This window comes from Engystomops pustulosus, chromosome 10 (genome assembly GCF_040894005.1).
Source record: "Engystomops pustulosus chromosome 10, aEngPut4.maternal, whole genome shotgun sequence".
Lineage (NCBI taxonomy): Eukaryota > Metazoa > Chordata > Amphibia > Anura > Leptodactylidae > Engystomops > Engystomops pustulosus.
Window position 1 is genome coordinate 32,168,013 of NC_092420.1, and position 16,557 is coordinate 32,184,569.

The following is a 16,557-nucleotide window of genomic DNA, read 5'->3' on the forward strand; positions in this document are numbered from 1 at the left end:
CATCCCTCTTTTCCTCTACTGTGCGCCCATAAAGCATTTTATATGCACATGTGGGGTACTTCTACACTCGGGAGAAATAGTTTTACACCTTTTTTGGGGTTATTTAATATATGATCCCTTGTAGCTTACAAAAATTAGGGGTAAAGTGACATTTATAGGAAAATGTTCACCTTTTTAATGTTTAGTGCCTAATTGGATCATTAACCTGTAGGGGCAAATACATATATTACACATTGCAAAATTCTCTAAGGGGTGTGCGTTCAAAAATTAGGGTCACTTTTCGGATTCTTCTCTGTTTTATACCACTAGGGTTCTCCAAATGCATGTCAAACATTTCTGTCAAATTTGGCTTCTAAAAGGCAAACATCCCCCTTCCCTTTTACTGTGCGCCCATACAACATTTTATATACACATATGGGGTACTTCTACACTCGAGAGAAATAGGTTTACACATTTTGGGGGGTTATTACATATTTTTATCCCTTGTGGCTATAAAAAATTAGGGGTACAATGACCTTTATAAGAAAATTTTCACCTTTTTCCTATTTAAGTCCTAATGAAATCAAACAACTTTACGGACAAATACACATATTACACCTTGCTAAATTCTCTAAGGGGTGTGCTTTCCAAAATGGTGATACTTGTTGGGGTTCCCCTCTGTTTTGGTACCACTACGGCTCTCTAAATGCATCCTGACACATGTAAAGGATGTCTGTCAAATTTGGCTTCTAAAAGGCCAACGCCCCTCTTTCCCTTCTGAGCTTCACTGCGTACCCATACAACATTTTATTTGCATGTGTGGGGCAATTTTATACTCGGGAGAAATGCTAGTACACATTTTTTGGGGTTGTTTTATCTTTAATGCCTTGTGGGATACAAAAATTAGCCGTTCTAGTGACTTTTTTGGGAAAATGTTCATATTTTTCCTTTTAGGGACCTAATTGAAGCAAACACCTGTAGGGGAAAATACATATATTACACCTTGCTAAATTCTCCAAAGGGTGCACTTTCCAAAATGGTGACACTTGTTGGGGTTCCCCTCTGTTTTGGTACCACTAGGGCTCTCCAAATGCATCCTGACACATGTAAAGGATGATTGTCAAATCTGGCCTCTAAAAGGCCAACGCCCCTCTTTCCCTTCTGAGCCCTACTGTGTACCCATGCAACACTTTATATGAAAAAGTGGTGCAGTTCTGTGCTTAGGAGAAATAGTTTTACACATTTATGGGTGTTGTTTAATCTTTTATCCCTTGTGGCTTACAAAAATTTGGGGTAAAAGTGACTTTTTTGAGAAAATTTTCACCTTTTTTCCCTTTTGGGGCCTAATTGAATCAAACACCTGTTGGGGCAACTACACAAATTACACCTTGCTAAACTCTCCAAGGGGTGTACTTTGCAAAATGGTGTCTCATGTTGGGGCTTTCCTCTGTTTTGGTACCATTATGGCTCTCCAAATGCATCCTGACACATGTAAACTTTTTCAGCCATATTTGCCCTGCAAAAACGAAACAACGCTCTTTCCCTTCCAGGTGCCCCACTGTGTCCGTACAGCAGGGTACAGTGACAAAATGGGTATTGGCATACTCAGGAGGAATTGCCCTCAACATTGTAAAATGCATTTTCTTTTTTAACCCATTGTGAAGGTGCAAATTTTAGTGTTCAATGAATCTATAGTAAAATAAAATTACATTTCTGTAATTTCACTTTCATTTATCTTTCACCCTCATGAAACGCTCAAAGGGTTAACAAAATTCCCAAAGGTTGTTTTGAATATTTTGAGGGGTGTAATTTCTGAAATGGTGTCATTTGTAGGGGTTTTCTGTCATGTAGGCCTTATAAAGTCACTTCTAACTAAATTGACCCTCCAAAAGTAGGTTTTGATGATTTTCGTGAAAATCTGAAAAATTGCACCTAAAGTTATAAGCCTCCTAACATCCTAAAAAAAGGAAAAGATGTTTGAAAAATGATGCCAAGTTAAAGCAGACATATGGAAAATGTTAGTTATCAAGTTATTTTAGTGATATGACCAACTTTCCAAAAAGTAGAAAATTTTGAATTTGGAAAACATTGTTTTTTTCAAAAATTTTGCCAAATTTCCATTTATTTCATAAATAAATACTAAATATATTGATTAAATTTCTCAACCAACAGGAAGTACAATGTGTCACGAAAAAACAATCTCAAAATCAACTGGATATGTTAAAGCGTTCCAAAGTTATAACCACTTAAATAGACACATGTCAGATTTTAAAAAATGGGCCGTGTCAGGAAGGTGAAAAGTGGCTTCAGCGTTAAGGGGTTAATAAAATTATTCTATCAATTTAAAGTCTCACATGTCATGAAAAAAAATAATTAAAAGTTGTTTTGATATAAAGCAGTCCTAAAGATATCGTAATTTAAAGAAGAGCTAAAATTGACTGGGACATTCAAGTGCCAATGACACTCATTCATGAAGGGGTTAATCTCCCTCAAAAGACAGGAGGTGATTAGAATGATAACATGACAAAAATGAACCCCTTGCCACCAATTGCTGTAATTGAGTTTAAATGAAAAAAGCCACGTTTTTGCCATTTTACAACTCATACATTTTTTATAAAAAGTTTGTAAAGTCCCCAAAATGGCAATGAACAGCAATAAAAATCCTAGCTAGTCCCACATTTTACACAGGTAGATGTAAAAACAAAGACTTTAAAAAATGAAAACCTTTTGTATGAAAAGTTCTATTAAAACCTAATAAACCAATATAAATTTGGTATTTCCATCATTGTACTGACTCAAATGCATGAGAGGTTTTGAACCTTGAAGCGCTCAGTGAAAGCTGCAAAAATAGAACTCATAATAAAATGGCGAAAATGGTTTTTTTTTGTCAATTTCACAGTATTTTGATTTTTTCCCGCTTTCCAGTATACCCCATGGAATATTAGATACCACCAATAGCAAGTACAATTTGTTACACAGGGGAAAAAAAGGCCCTTGTACTGCCCTGTACATGGCAAAATAAAAAAGGTATGGATTTTTATGGATGACAGCAAAAAAATGGACTAAGAAAAATGAAAAAGTTCATCTGTAGGAAGGGAATCACATGTAGAGCGGATAATGAGATTTTCAGACATATGATTAATTATGTGGTAATTAGGGAGCTGCTTAGACTCCATTTAAGAGCTTTTGTTATCTGTGCCAAATTAGTTTAGTGTTATTGCCTTTTGTTTTAATATTTTATGGTCATTTTATTTTTTAGAATTCTTCAGCTGCCAATCATCTTTCTTCACACATGAAAGAGGCGGCTCTCTCTATTTCAAATAAACATTTTCACCATTCGTCAGGTAATTATGAAAAATAACAAATACAGTTGAATGCCTTCAATCCAACATCAGAGGGACTGGATTTCTACTGATATCTAAATTATTGGAAAGTCAAATTATTTAAAACTAAGGGCTTATTCAGATGGGTGTGTCTGCTGCGCATTTGTAAAAACTGTGAACGTGTGAAGTCCATATTGTATCTGCATGTTTTTTTCAATGTCAAGCTTTTTTTCACATATGCAAAAAAAAAAAAAAAAACTGATGGGTTTCTAATCTACTTTTTGCCCTGCCCAGTCAGTTGCCTAGCAATATTTTAGAAAAAAAACCCCATCTGTATCATATTGTATCCCCCCTTATTTTGTGGTCCCTCTTATCTCGCCTCATATTGTGGTCCATCATCTTCCCCTCTTACTGAGGCCTCCTTTATCCCGCCCTCATAGCGTGCCCCCCTTTTATATTGTGGCCACATATTATTTCCTTACCTATCCCCGTTCACCAGCAGCTCCCCTATTCTCTTCTTCCACTGCTGCTGCTGTGTGCAGTAATGCCCACAGACTTGATGACATCATGTCTACGAGTCTTTAAAAAAACAAAAAAACTGCAGAAGGGAAACAGTAATGATGCAGAGAGATAATATCTCTCTGCACCATCATCCTTTTAAAAGAGTATCTGAGTATGGAGGAAGTCCTAAAACAGTGGGCTGCGGGGATGGAGTCAGCCGTGGCAAATGGTGTAGCCACCGGTGTTTTAAAAAAAAAAAATAGGGTGCCTACAAAGACAATGGGGGAAACAAGATATTATGAAATCTGGAGGTTGGATAAAAATGATTATATGCTCCAATATATGGGGATGTAAGTGATCTTTTGTAAATAGAAATATATTTCTATTTTATGCTATATTAATTTTAATTTAAACAATATAGATTCAGAAGAAAAAGTTGAAAAACTGAAGACAGAAACGCGATCCAAAGAAACCCTAAATAATGAGGTAAAGGAAAGCAACGTATCATACTGTAGTAAGATGACATGGCTATTTATCGTCTGTGAAACATTTTATGTTGGAACTTTTTTATTTAACACGGTTATATACAAGATATCATTCATCTAGTGATTGTTGCCATTGTTTGGCCAAGTAAGTAACCAGAAAGTTTATCAGCTAATTATTTTTTCATACTTTGGTGTAAAAGTCGCGTTTCTGACATTTGGGCCCTATTTTCCGTTATGGGGGGTCACCGCCGGCAATGATGATGTTCGGGGGAGCGACAATCCGATCCAATTCAAGATGGCGCCGCCACCTTCTAAATACTGCCAGCAGCATTGCTGGCGGCATCAGAGGAGTTAATAGTCAAGATCGGTGCAAAATTTAATTTTTTTTTTTTTAAGACTTTATCTTGATACCATAGTTTTAGTAATTACATTTTTTAGATTTGCCAATAATTGACTACAAATGTGAAAAAAATAAGATTTTTTCGCATTTTCCCACAAGTGTTTTTTTTAAAAAGTAGTAACCTTTACCAAGCTATGTGATAAATATGTGCAGCATTATTCCATCACCCTTTCCCAGGTTCAGCTACAGATGCAGAGGGTGTCTGTACCTCTGCAATAATGAAAAGTGAAAGCATTTTACTTTAAAATTTTACCTGGTATCCAAGGATGTCAATAGCGAGTCGAGGTGGGTGTATCCAGCAGCCACTCCCCATGCTTTATCTGCATGCAGCAAACTGTACCCCAAGCATATATCTCATGAAATCACACCATATCATATCACATGAAACCACAGCAGCCTGTGGTCAAATGTGTGCATGGGATACACTTTGCTAATGTTAAGAGGCTAAAGGACCTGTGATGATGTCATCCTGGTCACATGACATAAGCATACGCCATCGCTAGATACCAGGCAATTTATGGGGATCTGAGGGAAACAATTTTTAGCTAAAAGAAGTGGGTCAGATAGTTACTACGACTCTATAGGAACCTGCCCCTACCTGTATTTGTGAAAAACGTGGTTACAGGTTCCCGTTAAAGTTACAATTGGCAATAGAGAGCTGTACACAAAAATCTACATTTTTAGTACAAATTTAATAGTGGATATCTCTAGTTCTCTGAAGCAGATTGTCTCCTGTTTAATTGACACCAGATTTGTGTTTCTAGATGCAAGGGTTCAAGAGGTACAGCAGTTTGAAGTTGGCCACTGCCATGACATAAATTTATGTCCTTTCTGCAATCTGTTACAGAAAAAGCTATCGTACGTTTGGCCAAATGTATTCAGACCCTTTGCTGCGACACTTATATTTAACTCACATGCTATCAATTTCCTTCTGATACTTCTTCAGATGATTTTACACCTTCATTGGAGTCCAGATGCGTTTAAGTAATGTGCTCGCACTTTATTGGGAAAAGCACATATAAGACTTCTCAGCTCACAGTGCATGTCAGAGCACATGAGAGTCATGAGGTTTAAGGGACTGTCCAAGGAGCTCAGAGACAGAATTGTCGCAAGGCACAGATGATTTGGCCAAGGTTACAAAAGAATTTATGCAGCACTCAAGGTACCCAAGAGCACAGTGTCCTCCATAATACTTAATTGGAAGAAGTTTGGGACGACCACAACTCTTCCTCGACCTGGCCAAACTAAGCAATCGTAGGAGAAGAGCCTTGGTAAGAGAGTTAAAGAAGAACCACAAGATCACTGTGGCTGAACTCCAGAGATGCAGTAGGGAGAAAGGTACACAAATCAACTATCACTGCTGCCCCCCACCAATTGGGAGTTTATGGCAGTGTGCTGACGGGAGCCTCTCCCGGCATACAGTATGAAAGCTGCATACAGTTTGCAAAGAAAAATACATAATGGACTCCCAGACTATGTGAAATAAGATTCTCTGGTCTGATGACACAAAGATTGACCTTTTTGGTGTTAATTCTAAGCAATATGTGTGGAGAAAACCAGGCACTGCTTATCACCTACCAAATACAACAGTGACACCAGGTGGTGGCAGCATCAGGCTATGGGTGGCGTTTTTCAGATGCAGGGGCAGGACTGGTTGCAATTTAAGGAAATGCGGTCAAATACAGAGACATCCTGGATAAAAAAACACTCCCAGAGAGCTCTGGACCTCAGACTGGGCAGAAGGTTCTCCATCCAACAAGACAACAACCCTAAGCACACAGCTAAAATAACAAAGCACGGGCCCCAGAACAATTCTGTGACCATTCCTGACTGGACCAGTCAGAGCCCCAATTGAGCATCACTGGAGAGACTTAAAAATGGCTTCCACCGACATTCACCATCCAACCTGAGGGAACTAGAGAGGATCTGCAAGGAAGAGGCAGAGGGTCTCCAAATGCAGGTGTGTTGCATCAGTCATGGCTGTACTAGCTCCAAACTTGCTTCTACTCAATACTGAGCAAATGGTCTGAATACTTATGACCATGTGATATTTCAATTTTTCTACAAATGTAGATATTATGGGGTTCAGAGTGTACATTAATGAGCAAGAAAAATAACTTGTTACCTTACCAAGTGGCAGTAACGAAACAAAAAGTGAAAGATTTAAAGGGCAACTATAAAGGTAGATTGGGTGGTAGGTGGATCAATGGGACGTGAGGATAGCCCTTTTAAGGGCTAATCCTCACGTCCCCACACTTTTTTGATAACTTTTATTAGATATATATTCAAATTTACTTATGCGGCTACTGGGGCGTGGAGTAGCCGCATCTGAGGTTACACGAGGTGGCTACTCCACGCCCCGGTAGCCTCTTTTCCCCTCCTACTCACCCATCTTCGGCGCGCAGCTACGCGTAGCTGCGCGCCCTCATCCGGCGATCCTGCCGTCTGTGCATGCGCAGAAGAGCAGGCCCGTGCCTGCGTGGTCACTGCTCCGAAACAGGCGCGGGCCTGCTCTTCTGCGCATCCGCAGACGGCAGGATCGCCGGACGAGGGCGCGCTTGTGGTGGTAGGTTCCCTTTAAAGGGGTTTTCCCATGAAAGAAAATGCTCACATTTCAATCCCCCTAGTGATGTTAACACAATAAAGATCACTTTAACCCTTTACTTTACAATTTTACTCCGTGTTATTGCTGTTTAGCTCCTATCACTCCATATGCTGCCTGCATCCCCCTCCCCCCGGGTCACGTATCTTCTTGTAGCTTGTTGTTTGCAGCCCTTCTCTCTCCTCACGATCCTCAGGCAGCGAGTGTCTGTGTCTTAGTGTGAGGTCTGTGCAGGGAGCGTGGCTAGAGGCAGAAATCTCAACTGTACGATCTCTCACAAAAATCCAAGATGGCTGCCGACCCTAAGTGAGAAGTTACTGGGGTCGTGTCTAGGGAAAACTGAAATTGTGTACAGCAGGACTGATAGAGAGAGATTGGACTTATATCTGTGAAATGCTGCATTTTTGTTAACCCCTTAGGAGCTCTTCGACGGCTTATTTTCTGCGTAACAAATTGCACTTCTTAGTGACGGTATTTAATATTCCATACCATGTACTGGGAAGCTGGAAAAAAATTCCAAATGCAGTGAAAATGGTAAAAAAACGTATTTGCACCGTTTTCTTGTGGGCTTGGATTTTACAGATTTCACTGTACACCACAAATGACATGTCTACTTTATTCTTTAGGTCCGTACAATTACAGGGTTCAAATTTGTAGGCTTTATAATATTTTCATACATTTACAAAAATTAAAACCTCCTGTACCAAAATATAAATTTTTTTATTTTGCCATCTTCTGGCGACAATAACTTTTTTGCTTACTTCGGTTTATGGAGCTGTGGGTGGTGTCGTTTTGATGACGTTTTCATTGCTATAATTTTTTAGGACTGTGCGACCTATTGATCACTTTTTATTGATTTTTTAATATTTTTTAAAATGGCAAACAAGTGGCATTTTCGACTTTGGGCGCTGTTTTCCGTTACAGGGTTAAACGCAGTGAAAAAACGTTATTATATTTTGATCGGACATTTTCGGAGGCGGCGATACCTAATGTGTTTATGATTTTTACTGTTTATTAATATTTATATCAGTTCTAGGGAAAGGGGGGTGATTTGAATTTTTAGGGTTTTTATTATAATTTTTTAAACTTTTTTTTATTTTTACTTTTACTACTTTTACTTTTCAGACTCCCTAGGGCACATTAACCCTAGGTTGTCTGTACGATCCTATCATATACTGCCATACTACAGTATGGCAGTACTGTATATGGGGATTTTCCTCCTCATTCATTACAATGTGCTCCCACCTGATGATGTCACGGGGAGCGTTGATCCTCGGCAAGATGGCGGCGCCCATGCACTATTGGCTTTTTATTGAAAACTACCACCAGGATGAAAGGCTGTATGCAAATGAGCCTGGGGGGGCTCTAGGCTCCATTAACATTAATGGATCTCCTCAGGCTCATTTGCATAGAGTCCTTCATCCGGCTGGTAGATGCCCTTTAACAACCGCAATCATTGCCATCACCAATTGTGGATGTTAACAGTAGGTGATTGCAGCAATATTCAGCAAACAAGTACCTTGTATGGAGGGGGCTCAGCCCGGTAAGACGTTCACTTTCAACACAGTCTTGTAACTGATCTATGATTGGAGCAATTGCATGGGGTCAAACCAAGCAGATTATAGATTTTAATAACATTGGAAGCACTGACACGAAGGTAACTCACATCTGCAAAATACATTTATAACAAACTGTTCACCTAGAAAATATACTGTGAACAGGGAGTATTTTAAATTATTTTATTAAAGGAGTAAAGTGGGGAGAGGGTGAGCCACTCTCATAAGTCCCCCTTTTCCCTTGTTAATGAGAAGCGGCGGCATTTCCCACACTAGGCTTATACTGAGGTCAATAAGTTTACCAGTTTATTTTGTGGTAAAATTAGGTGCCTCAGCTTCTGCTCAGGTTGAATTATACTCAAGCATTTGTGGTATAAATAAGGGGCTACAGAAAAATGAGAACTATCAGGAGGGGGCTACATAAAACTATAAAGGGGAATAGAAAAAAGGGAGGGGATACAGAAAAAGTAGCACTATAAACGGGGCTACAGTAACAAGAAAGGGTTACATAAAAGAGAGCACTATAAAGGGGGGGGGTGACATAAAAAAGGGGGCATTTTAGATTGGGGGCTGCAGGAAATGACACATTAAATGGGTTGGGGTTAGATATGGTATATTTGAAGGGTACACATAAATCCTATTGTCCTGGAAGGAAAAATCCCTTACCAGGATGAAGAAAAAAGCAGACTGAAAAAAGTGTATGAAAGATCTAAAGAACTTTATTACATACAATAAATTTAAAATTATTAAAACATCAGGTGATGAGGGAGGAGGAGTAAAGGGGACATCACCGGACAGTACATGGAGGCCAGTGGATATATGTGTACAAGGGGATAAACACACTTAAATGTTGGCGAACATTCCAAAGATATCAAGGGAAATACATATTAAATCAGGTATGCGCCTAACATGAAGTTACACTGTTGTAAATGTCTTACCCTGGTCAGAAAGGATCGCACTCCACAGTCCGGGATGGCACCCTCCCCAATAGGATTTATGTTTAGTCTTTGCAGCTACTTTTTCAGGTGCAATACCTAGGGATCCACACTTGTGTACAATTACTTTATGATCCCATTGTCTCTGCTCTAAATATTGTGTTCTTGTATATTTGAAGGGTGCACAATTTTTTTTCCAGCGACCATGGTTCCAATCCCTAAAAAAATAAATGGGGTGCAAATGGTCGCCAAATACATAATATATTCTTCCACAAATATAGTAACTATACAAATCCCATCACAATTAATAGAACAGGCTGCATTCACACGACTGTTGTGGGACGTATCTTACAGACGATATATGTCCCAAAGCAGGGGCGTTGCTAGGGTGGTAAAAGATCCGGGGCACGGGCCCCAATGCATGTGTATTGCACTTTCAGTAATGCCCCCTTCTGTACATAACCCCCTCACATGTGGTTGTGCCAATAACAAGGTTACTTCTGGTATATACAGCTACAGAGAACAAAGGAGAAATCCCCATCACCACATCTTATGTTCCTCATTGTCCCTACATCTTGGTTCCCTGGCAGTGTTATCCTGCTGCCGCCCCTAACAATCTCCCCAAATACTGTAAGGCTGCGCTCACACGTTTGTCTTGCATTTAAACAAAACCAGGTGCGTGTTACCCATCACATGTGTATTACTGGAAAGTATATGTGATCAAACCAAGGCCCGTCCTAGTGCCATGTGTGAACACGCTCCAAGAAATGTCCTCACACAGTCCCCCAGTAATTAATGTGCCTCACACAGTCCCCCAGTAAGTAATGTGCCCACACTGCCCCCCAGTAAGTAATGTGCCTCACACACAGCCCCCCAGTAAGTAATGTGCCTCACACACAGCCCCCCAGTAAGTAATGTGCCTCACACAGCCCCCCAGTAAGTAATGTGCCTCACACACAGCCCCCCAGTAAGTAATGTGCCTCACACAGCCCCCCAGTAAGTAATGTGCCTCACACACAGCCCCCCAGTAATTAATGTGCCTCACACAGTCCCCCAGTAAGTAATGTGCCCACACTGCCCCCCAGTAAGTAATGTGCCTCACACACAGCCCCCCAGTAAGTAATGTGCCTCACACACAGCCCCTCAGTAAGTAATGTGCCTCACACAGCCCCCCAGTAAGTAATGTGCCTCACACACAGCCCCCCAGTAAGTAATGTGCCTCACACACAGCCCCCCAGTAAGTAATGTGCCTCACACACAGCCCCCCAGTAAGTAATGTGCCTCACACAGCCCCCCAGTAAGTAATGTGCCTCACACAGCCCCCCCATAAGTAATGTGCCTCACACAGCCCCCCAGTAAGTAATGTGCCTCACACAGCCCCCCCATAAGTAATGTGCCTCACACAGCCCCCCAGTAAGTAATGTGCCCACACAGCCCCCCAGTAAGTAATGTGCCTCACACAGCCCCCCAGTAAGTAATGTCCCCACACAGCCCCCCTGTAAGTAATGTGCCTCACACACAGCCCCCCAGTAAGTAATGTCCTCACACAGCCCCCCAGTAAGTAATGTGCCTCACACACAGCCCCCCAGTAAGTAATGTCCCCACACAGCCCCCCTGTAAGTAATGTGCCTCACACAGCCCCCCATAAGTAATGTGCCTCACACAGCCCCCCAGTAAGTAATGTGCCCACACAGCCCCCCAGTAAGTAATGTCCCCACACAGCCCCCCTGTAAGTAATGTGCCTCACACACAGCCCCCCAGTAAGTAATGTGCCCACACAGCCCCCCTGTAAGTAATGTGCCTCACACAGCCCCCCAGTAAGTAATGTGCCCACACAGCCCCCCAGTAAGTAATGTGCCTCACACAGCCCCCCAGTAAGTAATGTCCCCACACAGCCCCCCTGTAAGTAATGTGCCTCACACACAGCCCCCCAGTAAGTAATGTCCTCACACAGCCCCCCAGTAAGTAATGTGCCTCACACACAGCCCCCCAGTAAGTAATGTCCCCACACAGCCCCCCTGTAAGTAATGTGCCTCACACAGCCCCCCATAAGTAATGTGCCTCACACAGCCCCCCAGTAAGTAATGTGCCCACACAGCCCCCCAGTAAGTAATGTCCCCACACAGCCCCCCTGTAAGTAATGTGCCTCACACACAGCCCCCCAGTAAGTAATGTGCCCACACAGCCCCCCTGTAAGTAATGTGCCTCACACACAGCCCCCCTGTAAGTAATGTCCTCACACAGCACCCCAGTAAGTAATGTCCCCACACAGCCCCCCAGTAAGTAATGTGCCTCACACAGCCCCCCCAAAAGTAATGTGCCTCACACAGCCCCCCAGTAAGTAATGTGCCTCACACAGCCCCCCAGTAAGTAATGTGCCTCACACAGCCCCCCAGTAAGTAATGTGCCTCACACAGCCCCCCAGTAAATAATGTGCCTCACACAGCCCCCCCATAAGTAATGTGCCTCACACAGCCCCCCGGTAAGTAATGTGCCTCACACAGCCCCCCAGTAAGTAATGTCCTCACACAGCCCCCCAGTAAGTAATGTCCCCACACAGCCCCCCTGTAAGTAATGTGCCTCACACACAGCCCCCCAGTAAGTAATGTCCTCACACAGCCCCCCAGTAAGTAATGTGCCTCACACACAGCCCCCCAGTAAGTAATGTCCCCACACAGCCCCCCTGTAAGTAATGTGCCTCACACAGCCCCCCCATAAGTAATGTGCCTCACACAGCCCCCCAGTAAGTAATGTGCCCACACAGCCCCCCTGTAAGTAATGTGCCTCACACAGCCCCCCAGTAAGTAATGTCCTCACACAGCCCCCCAGTAAGTAATGTCCCCACACAGCCCCCCTGTAAGTAATGTGCCTCACACACAGCCCCCCAGTAAGTAATGTGCCCACACAGCCCCCCTGTAAGTAATGTGCCTCACACACAGCCCCCCTGTAAGTAATGTCCTCACACAGCACCCCAGTAAGTAATGTCCCCACACAGCCCCCCAGTAAGTAATGTGCCTCACACAGCCCCCCCATAAGTAATGTGCCTCACACAGCCCCCCAGTAAGTAATGTGCCTCACACAGCCCCCCAGTAAGTAATGTGCCTCACACAGCCCCCCAGTAAGTAATGTGCCTCACACAGCCCCCCAGTAAATAATGTGCCTCACACAGCCCCCCAGTAAATAATGTGCCGCACACAGCCCCCCAGTAAATAATGTGCCCACACAGCCCCCCAGGAAATAATGTGCCTCACACAGCCCCCCAGGAAATAATGTGCCTCACACAGCCCCCCAGGAAATAATGTGCCTCACACAGCCCCCCAGGAAATAATGTGCCTCACACAGTCCCCCCAGTAAATAATGTGCCTCACACAGTCCCCCCAGTAAATAATGTGCCCACACAGCCCCCCAGGAAATAATGTGCCTCACACAGCCCCCCAGGAAATAATGTGCCTCACAGTCCCCCCCCAGTAAATAATGTGCCTCACACAGTCCCCCCAGTAAATAATGTGCCTCACACAGTCCCCCCAGTAAGTAATGTGCCTCACACAGCCCCCCAGGAAATAATGTGCCTCACACAGCCCCCCAGTAAATAATGTGCCTCACACAGCCCCCCAGGAAATAATGTTCCTCACACAGCCCCCCAGGAAATAATGTGCCTCACACAGCCCCCCCAGTAAATAATGTGCCTCACACAGCCCCCCCAGTAAATAATGTGCCTCACACAGCCCCCCAGGAAATAATGTGCCTCACACAGCCCCCCAGGAAATAATGTGCCTCACACAGCCCCCCCAGTAAATAATGTGCCTCACACAGCCCCCCCAGGAAATAATGTGCCCCACACAGCCCCCCAGGAAATAATGTGCCTCACACAGCCCCCCAGGAAATAATGTGCCTCACACAGTCCCCCCAGGAAATAATGTGCCTCACACAGCCCCCCAGGAAATAATGTGCCTCACACAGCCCCCCAGTCAGTAATGTGCCTCACACAGCTCCCCAGGAAATAATGTGCCTCACTCAGCCCCCCAGGAAATAAAGTGCCTCACAATGTTCTCCCCCTTCCCTAGTCCCTATCATGTTTCTCACCTCACAGATGCAGCTCTCTCTCTTTCTGTGCGCTGCTTTCCCCTGCAGGTCATGTGATCATGACATCATCACAGGTCCTTCAGCCTCTGGAACTCCCGGAGGCTAGGTCCTTGCAGGGGAAAGCAGCGCCTGCACTCCTTCTCATCACGATCTGAGGACACAGATCGTGATGAGAACGAGAGGGAAGGAATCTCCCGGGCAGGGGGGCAGATGATCTGCTGACCCGAGGAGATTTGGGGCACTGGCCAAAAGATCCGGGGCAGAGCACCTTATTCCTATGGTGCTTCCTATGGCATACATTAGGTGTAACAGCACCCGTACCCTGAAACAAAATACAAGGAAATATGGAGACATTTTACTCATACTAATATAAAAAAAATGTATGCTTTGTCAGAATTTCTCTAACCACATTATGTTTTAATTATTATTATTATTATTTTCAGTCTCAGCCAGCTTGTCATAAACTAAATTCCATACATATGCTGTTCAACCTGAGTGGACACAGTCCTCTGGTCCAATATTACTTGGAAAAGCGAAAAGTGGATGGACAAGCAGGAGTGAGTGTTCTAGTCCACAGGACAGAGATACAGAAGCAGATATCGTCTCCTTTCATAAAGAGCTGAAGATCTTCTGTCCTCCTCCTGGCTTAATTGTTACTAATGTCTTCTGAAATAAAGTTGTTCATTTAAAAAAAGATGTAATACTATTTTATTCTGCTTTCATAAGTCCAATTTCTATATAAGAAAAAAATACTGCAGCATTTTATTACCATATATAAACGAGTATAAGCCGAGACCCCTAATTTTACCACAAAAAACCTGGAAAAAACAATTGACTCTACTATAATCTGAGAGTGCATCAGTCACAGCCCCCCCCAGTATATAGCCAGCCCCCTGTAGTATACAGCCTGCCAGCCCCCTGTAGTATACAGCCATCCAGCCCCCTATAGTATACAGCCTGCCAGCCCCCTGTAGTATATAGCCTGGCAGCCCCCTGTAGTATATAGCCTAACAGTCCCCTGTAGTATATAGCCAGCCAGCCGCCTGTAGTATATAGCCTGCCAACCCCCTGTAGTATATAGCCTGCAAACCCTCTGTAGCATATAGCCTGCCAGCCCCCTGTAGTATATAGCCTGCCAGCCCCCTGTAGTATACAGCCTACCAGCCCCCTGTAGTATATAGCCTGCCAGCCCCCTCCAGTATATACCCAGCCAGACCATGTAGTAAATAGCCTGCCAGCCCCTGCCCCCCAGTATATAGCCTGTCCGCCCCCTTTTCCCTGTAGGAAAAAAACTAAAAGTGTACTCACCTTCCGACGCCCGCCCTTCCCCCGCATGTCCTCTCCTATGCAGTGTGGCCGCGGTATCGGCTCCGTGTTCCCGCGCAGTCCGTTGCGGGCACCATGGCGTCAGCCGCTCGCTGACATCAAACTGTATGCCGATGCCAGCGCATACAATAGAATATCAGCGTACGGGTGACGTCACGATGCCTGTGATGGACCGCGTGGGGAGGGTGAGTACACTTTTTTTTTTTCTTGACTCGAGTGTAAGCTGATTTAGGGTTTTTCAGCACATTTTTGTGCAGAAAAACTCAGTTTAAAGTCGCGTATACATGGTAATAAACATTTATTTAGCCCTAAAATGTAAACATTCACGTTAACTGCGTTAACTTTAGGCACTTGGCAGAGGACAGAAGGGCTAGTGGGCTAATGTGCTTTTGGAGGGCAGGTTTTGGTATCATTTTGAGGTGCAATGACAAGTACCAGAAACCTAGTTGTTATGCAGCATTGTCTGACAAATGCATAGACTCTAGTAAAATTAATTAAATATACCCTTAGTATACCCTCACTCCCATGGATTCCTTATGTAGAGTCTTATGTGTGCCAGCCCTGGGTCGAGTGACGCTAATAAACAGTACAAGAGGTAAATTCCTGAAACATTTTATAGTGTTGCCCTTCATTTTAGTCCCTACTTCTTGGCCCCCTACTATAGTGCCCCCCATCTATAAAGCCTCATTTTTTTGTAACCTTACTTTTGTAACACCCCCTTATTTATTGCCACTTAAAATGCCACTTTCTCTGGAACCTCAATTCTTATGCCTCTTTTTCTATAGCGCCTCCACACTTATGATACCTGTTTAGGAAACTGTGACATTTGGACCCCTGAAGGGTACGCAAGATCACTTTAGTTATCCTTTTTAGACACACCCAGAACGCATGGGTTCTGAGAGCGGCAGGAAGCGATTTAAAGTTGTCCACACAACTTCCAGATATGGCACAACAATATTTTAGAGGCTTAGATGCTTAATTTTTACTTTGAGTGGTGAGACCTTACATTTTTGCGGAGAAGAAAAGGTTTCAGACGTCAAATGGTGGATAGTAAAGAGCATGAATAAAGTATGATCATGTCATTAACTAATTGCAACTCTAGAATTAACCCCTTCCTGACACATGCCATACTATTACTGCGTTTGTGTCGGGAACAGGTATATGGAGAGAGCTCAAAAGGCTGAGCCCTCTCCATACAGGGTGCATATTCAGGAAACACCTACCGCTTACACCAGCACTGACCACGGCTGTTAACTATTTAAAGGGGTTGTCTGAGAGTATAAAATAATTAGCAAGGTGACCAGGAAGAAGCTGCATAAAAAAATAAACTTGTTGTTCCTCTTCCGGCGGTTCCGCGCCACAGTCCC

The 16,557-nt window shown here is 43.4% G+C and overlaps 1 protein-coding gene across 5 annotated transcripts in view; it reads left to right on the top strand.

Annotated features, from left to right (window-relative positions):
- Nucleotides 1-14,535, top strand: part of FAM227A (family with sequence similarity 227 member A) — a 40,908-nt gene extending 26,373 nt beyond the window's left edge. For 4 of the 5 annotated variants that reach the window (XM_072127670.1, XM_072127667.1, XM_072127669.1 and 1 more), the window contains 3 exons: nt 3,239-3,323; nt 4,225-4,289; nt 14,308-14,535. In XM_072127670.1, coding sequence (XP_071983771.1) covers nt 3,239-3,323; nt 4,225-4,289; nt 14,308-14,487 — 330 coding nt within the window. In that variant the 3' untranslated portion in view covers nt 14,488-14,535. Of the gene's footprint in view, nt 1-3,238; nt 3,324-4,224; nt 4,290-5,452; nt 6,649-14,307 lie in introns of all 5 variants that reach the window. The other variant, XR_011850279.1, reaches the window with a different exon arrangement.
- The last annotated feature ends 2,022 nt before the right edge of the window (nt 14,536-16,557 follow it).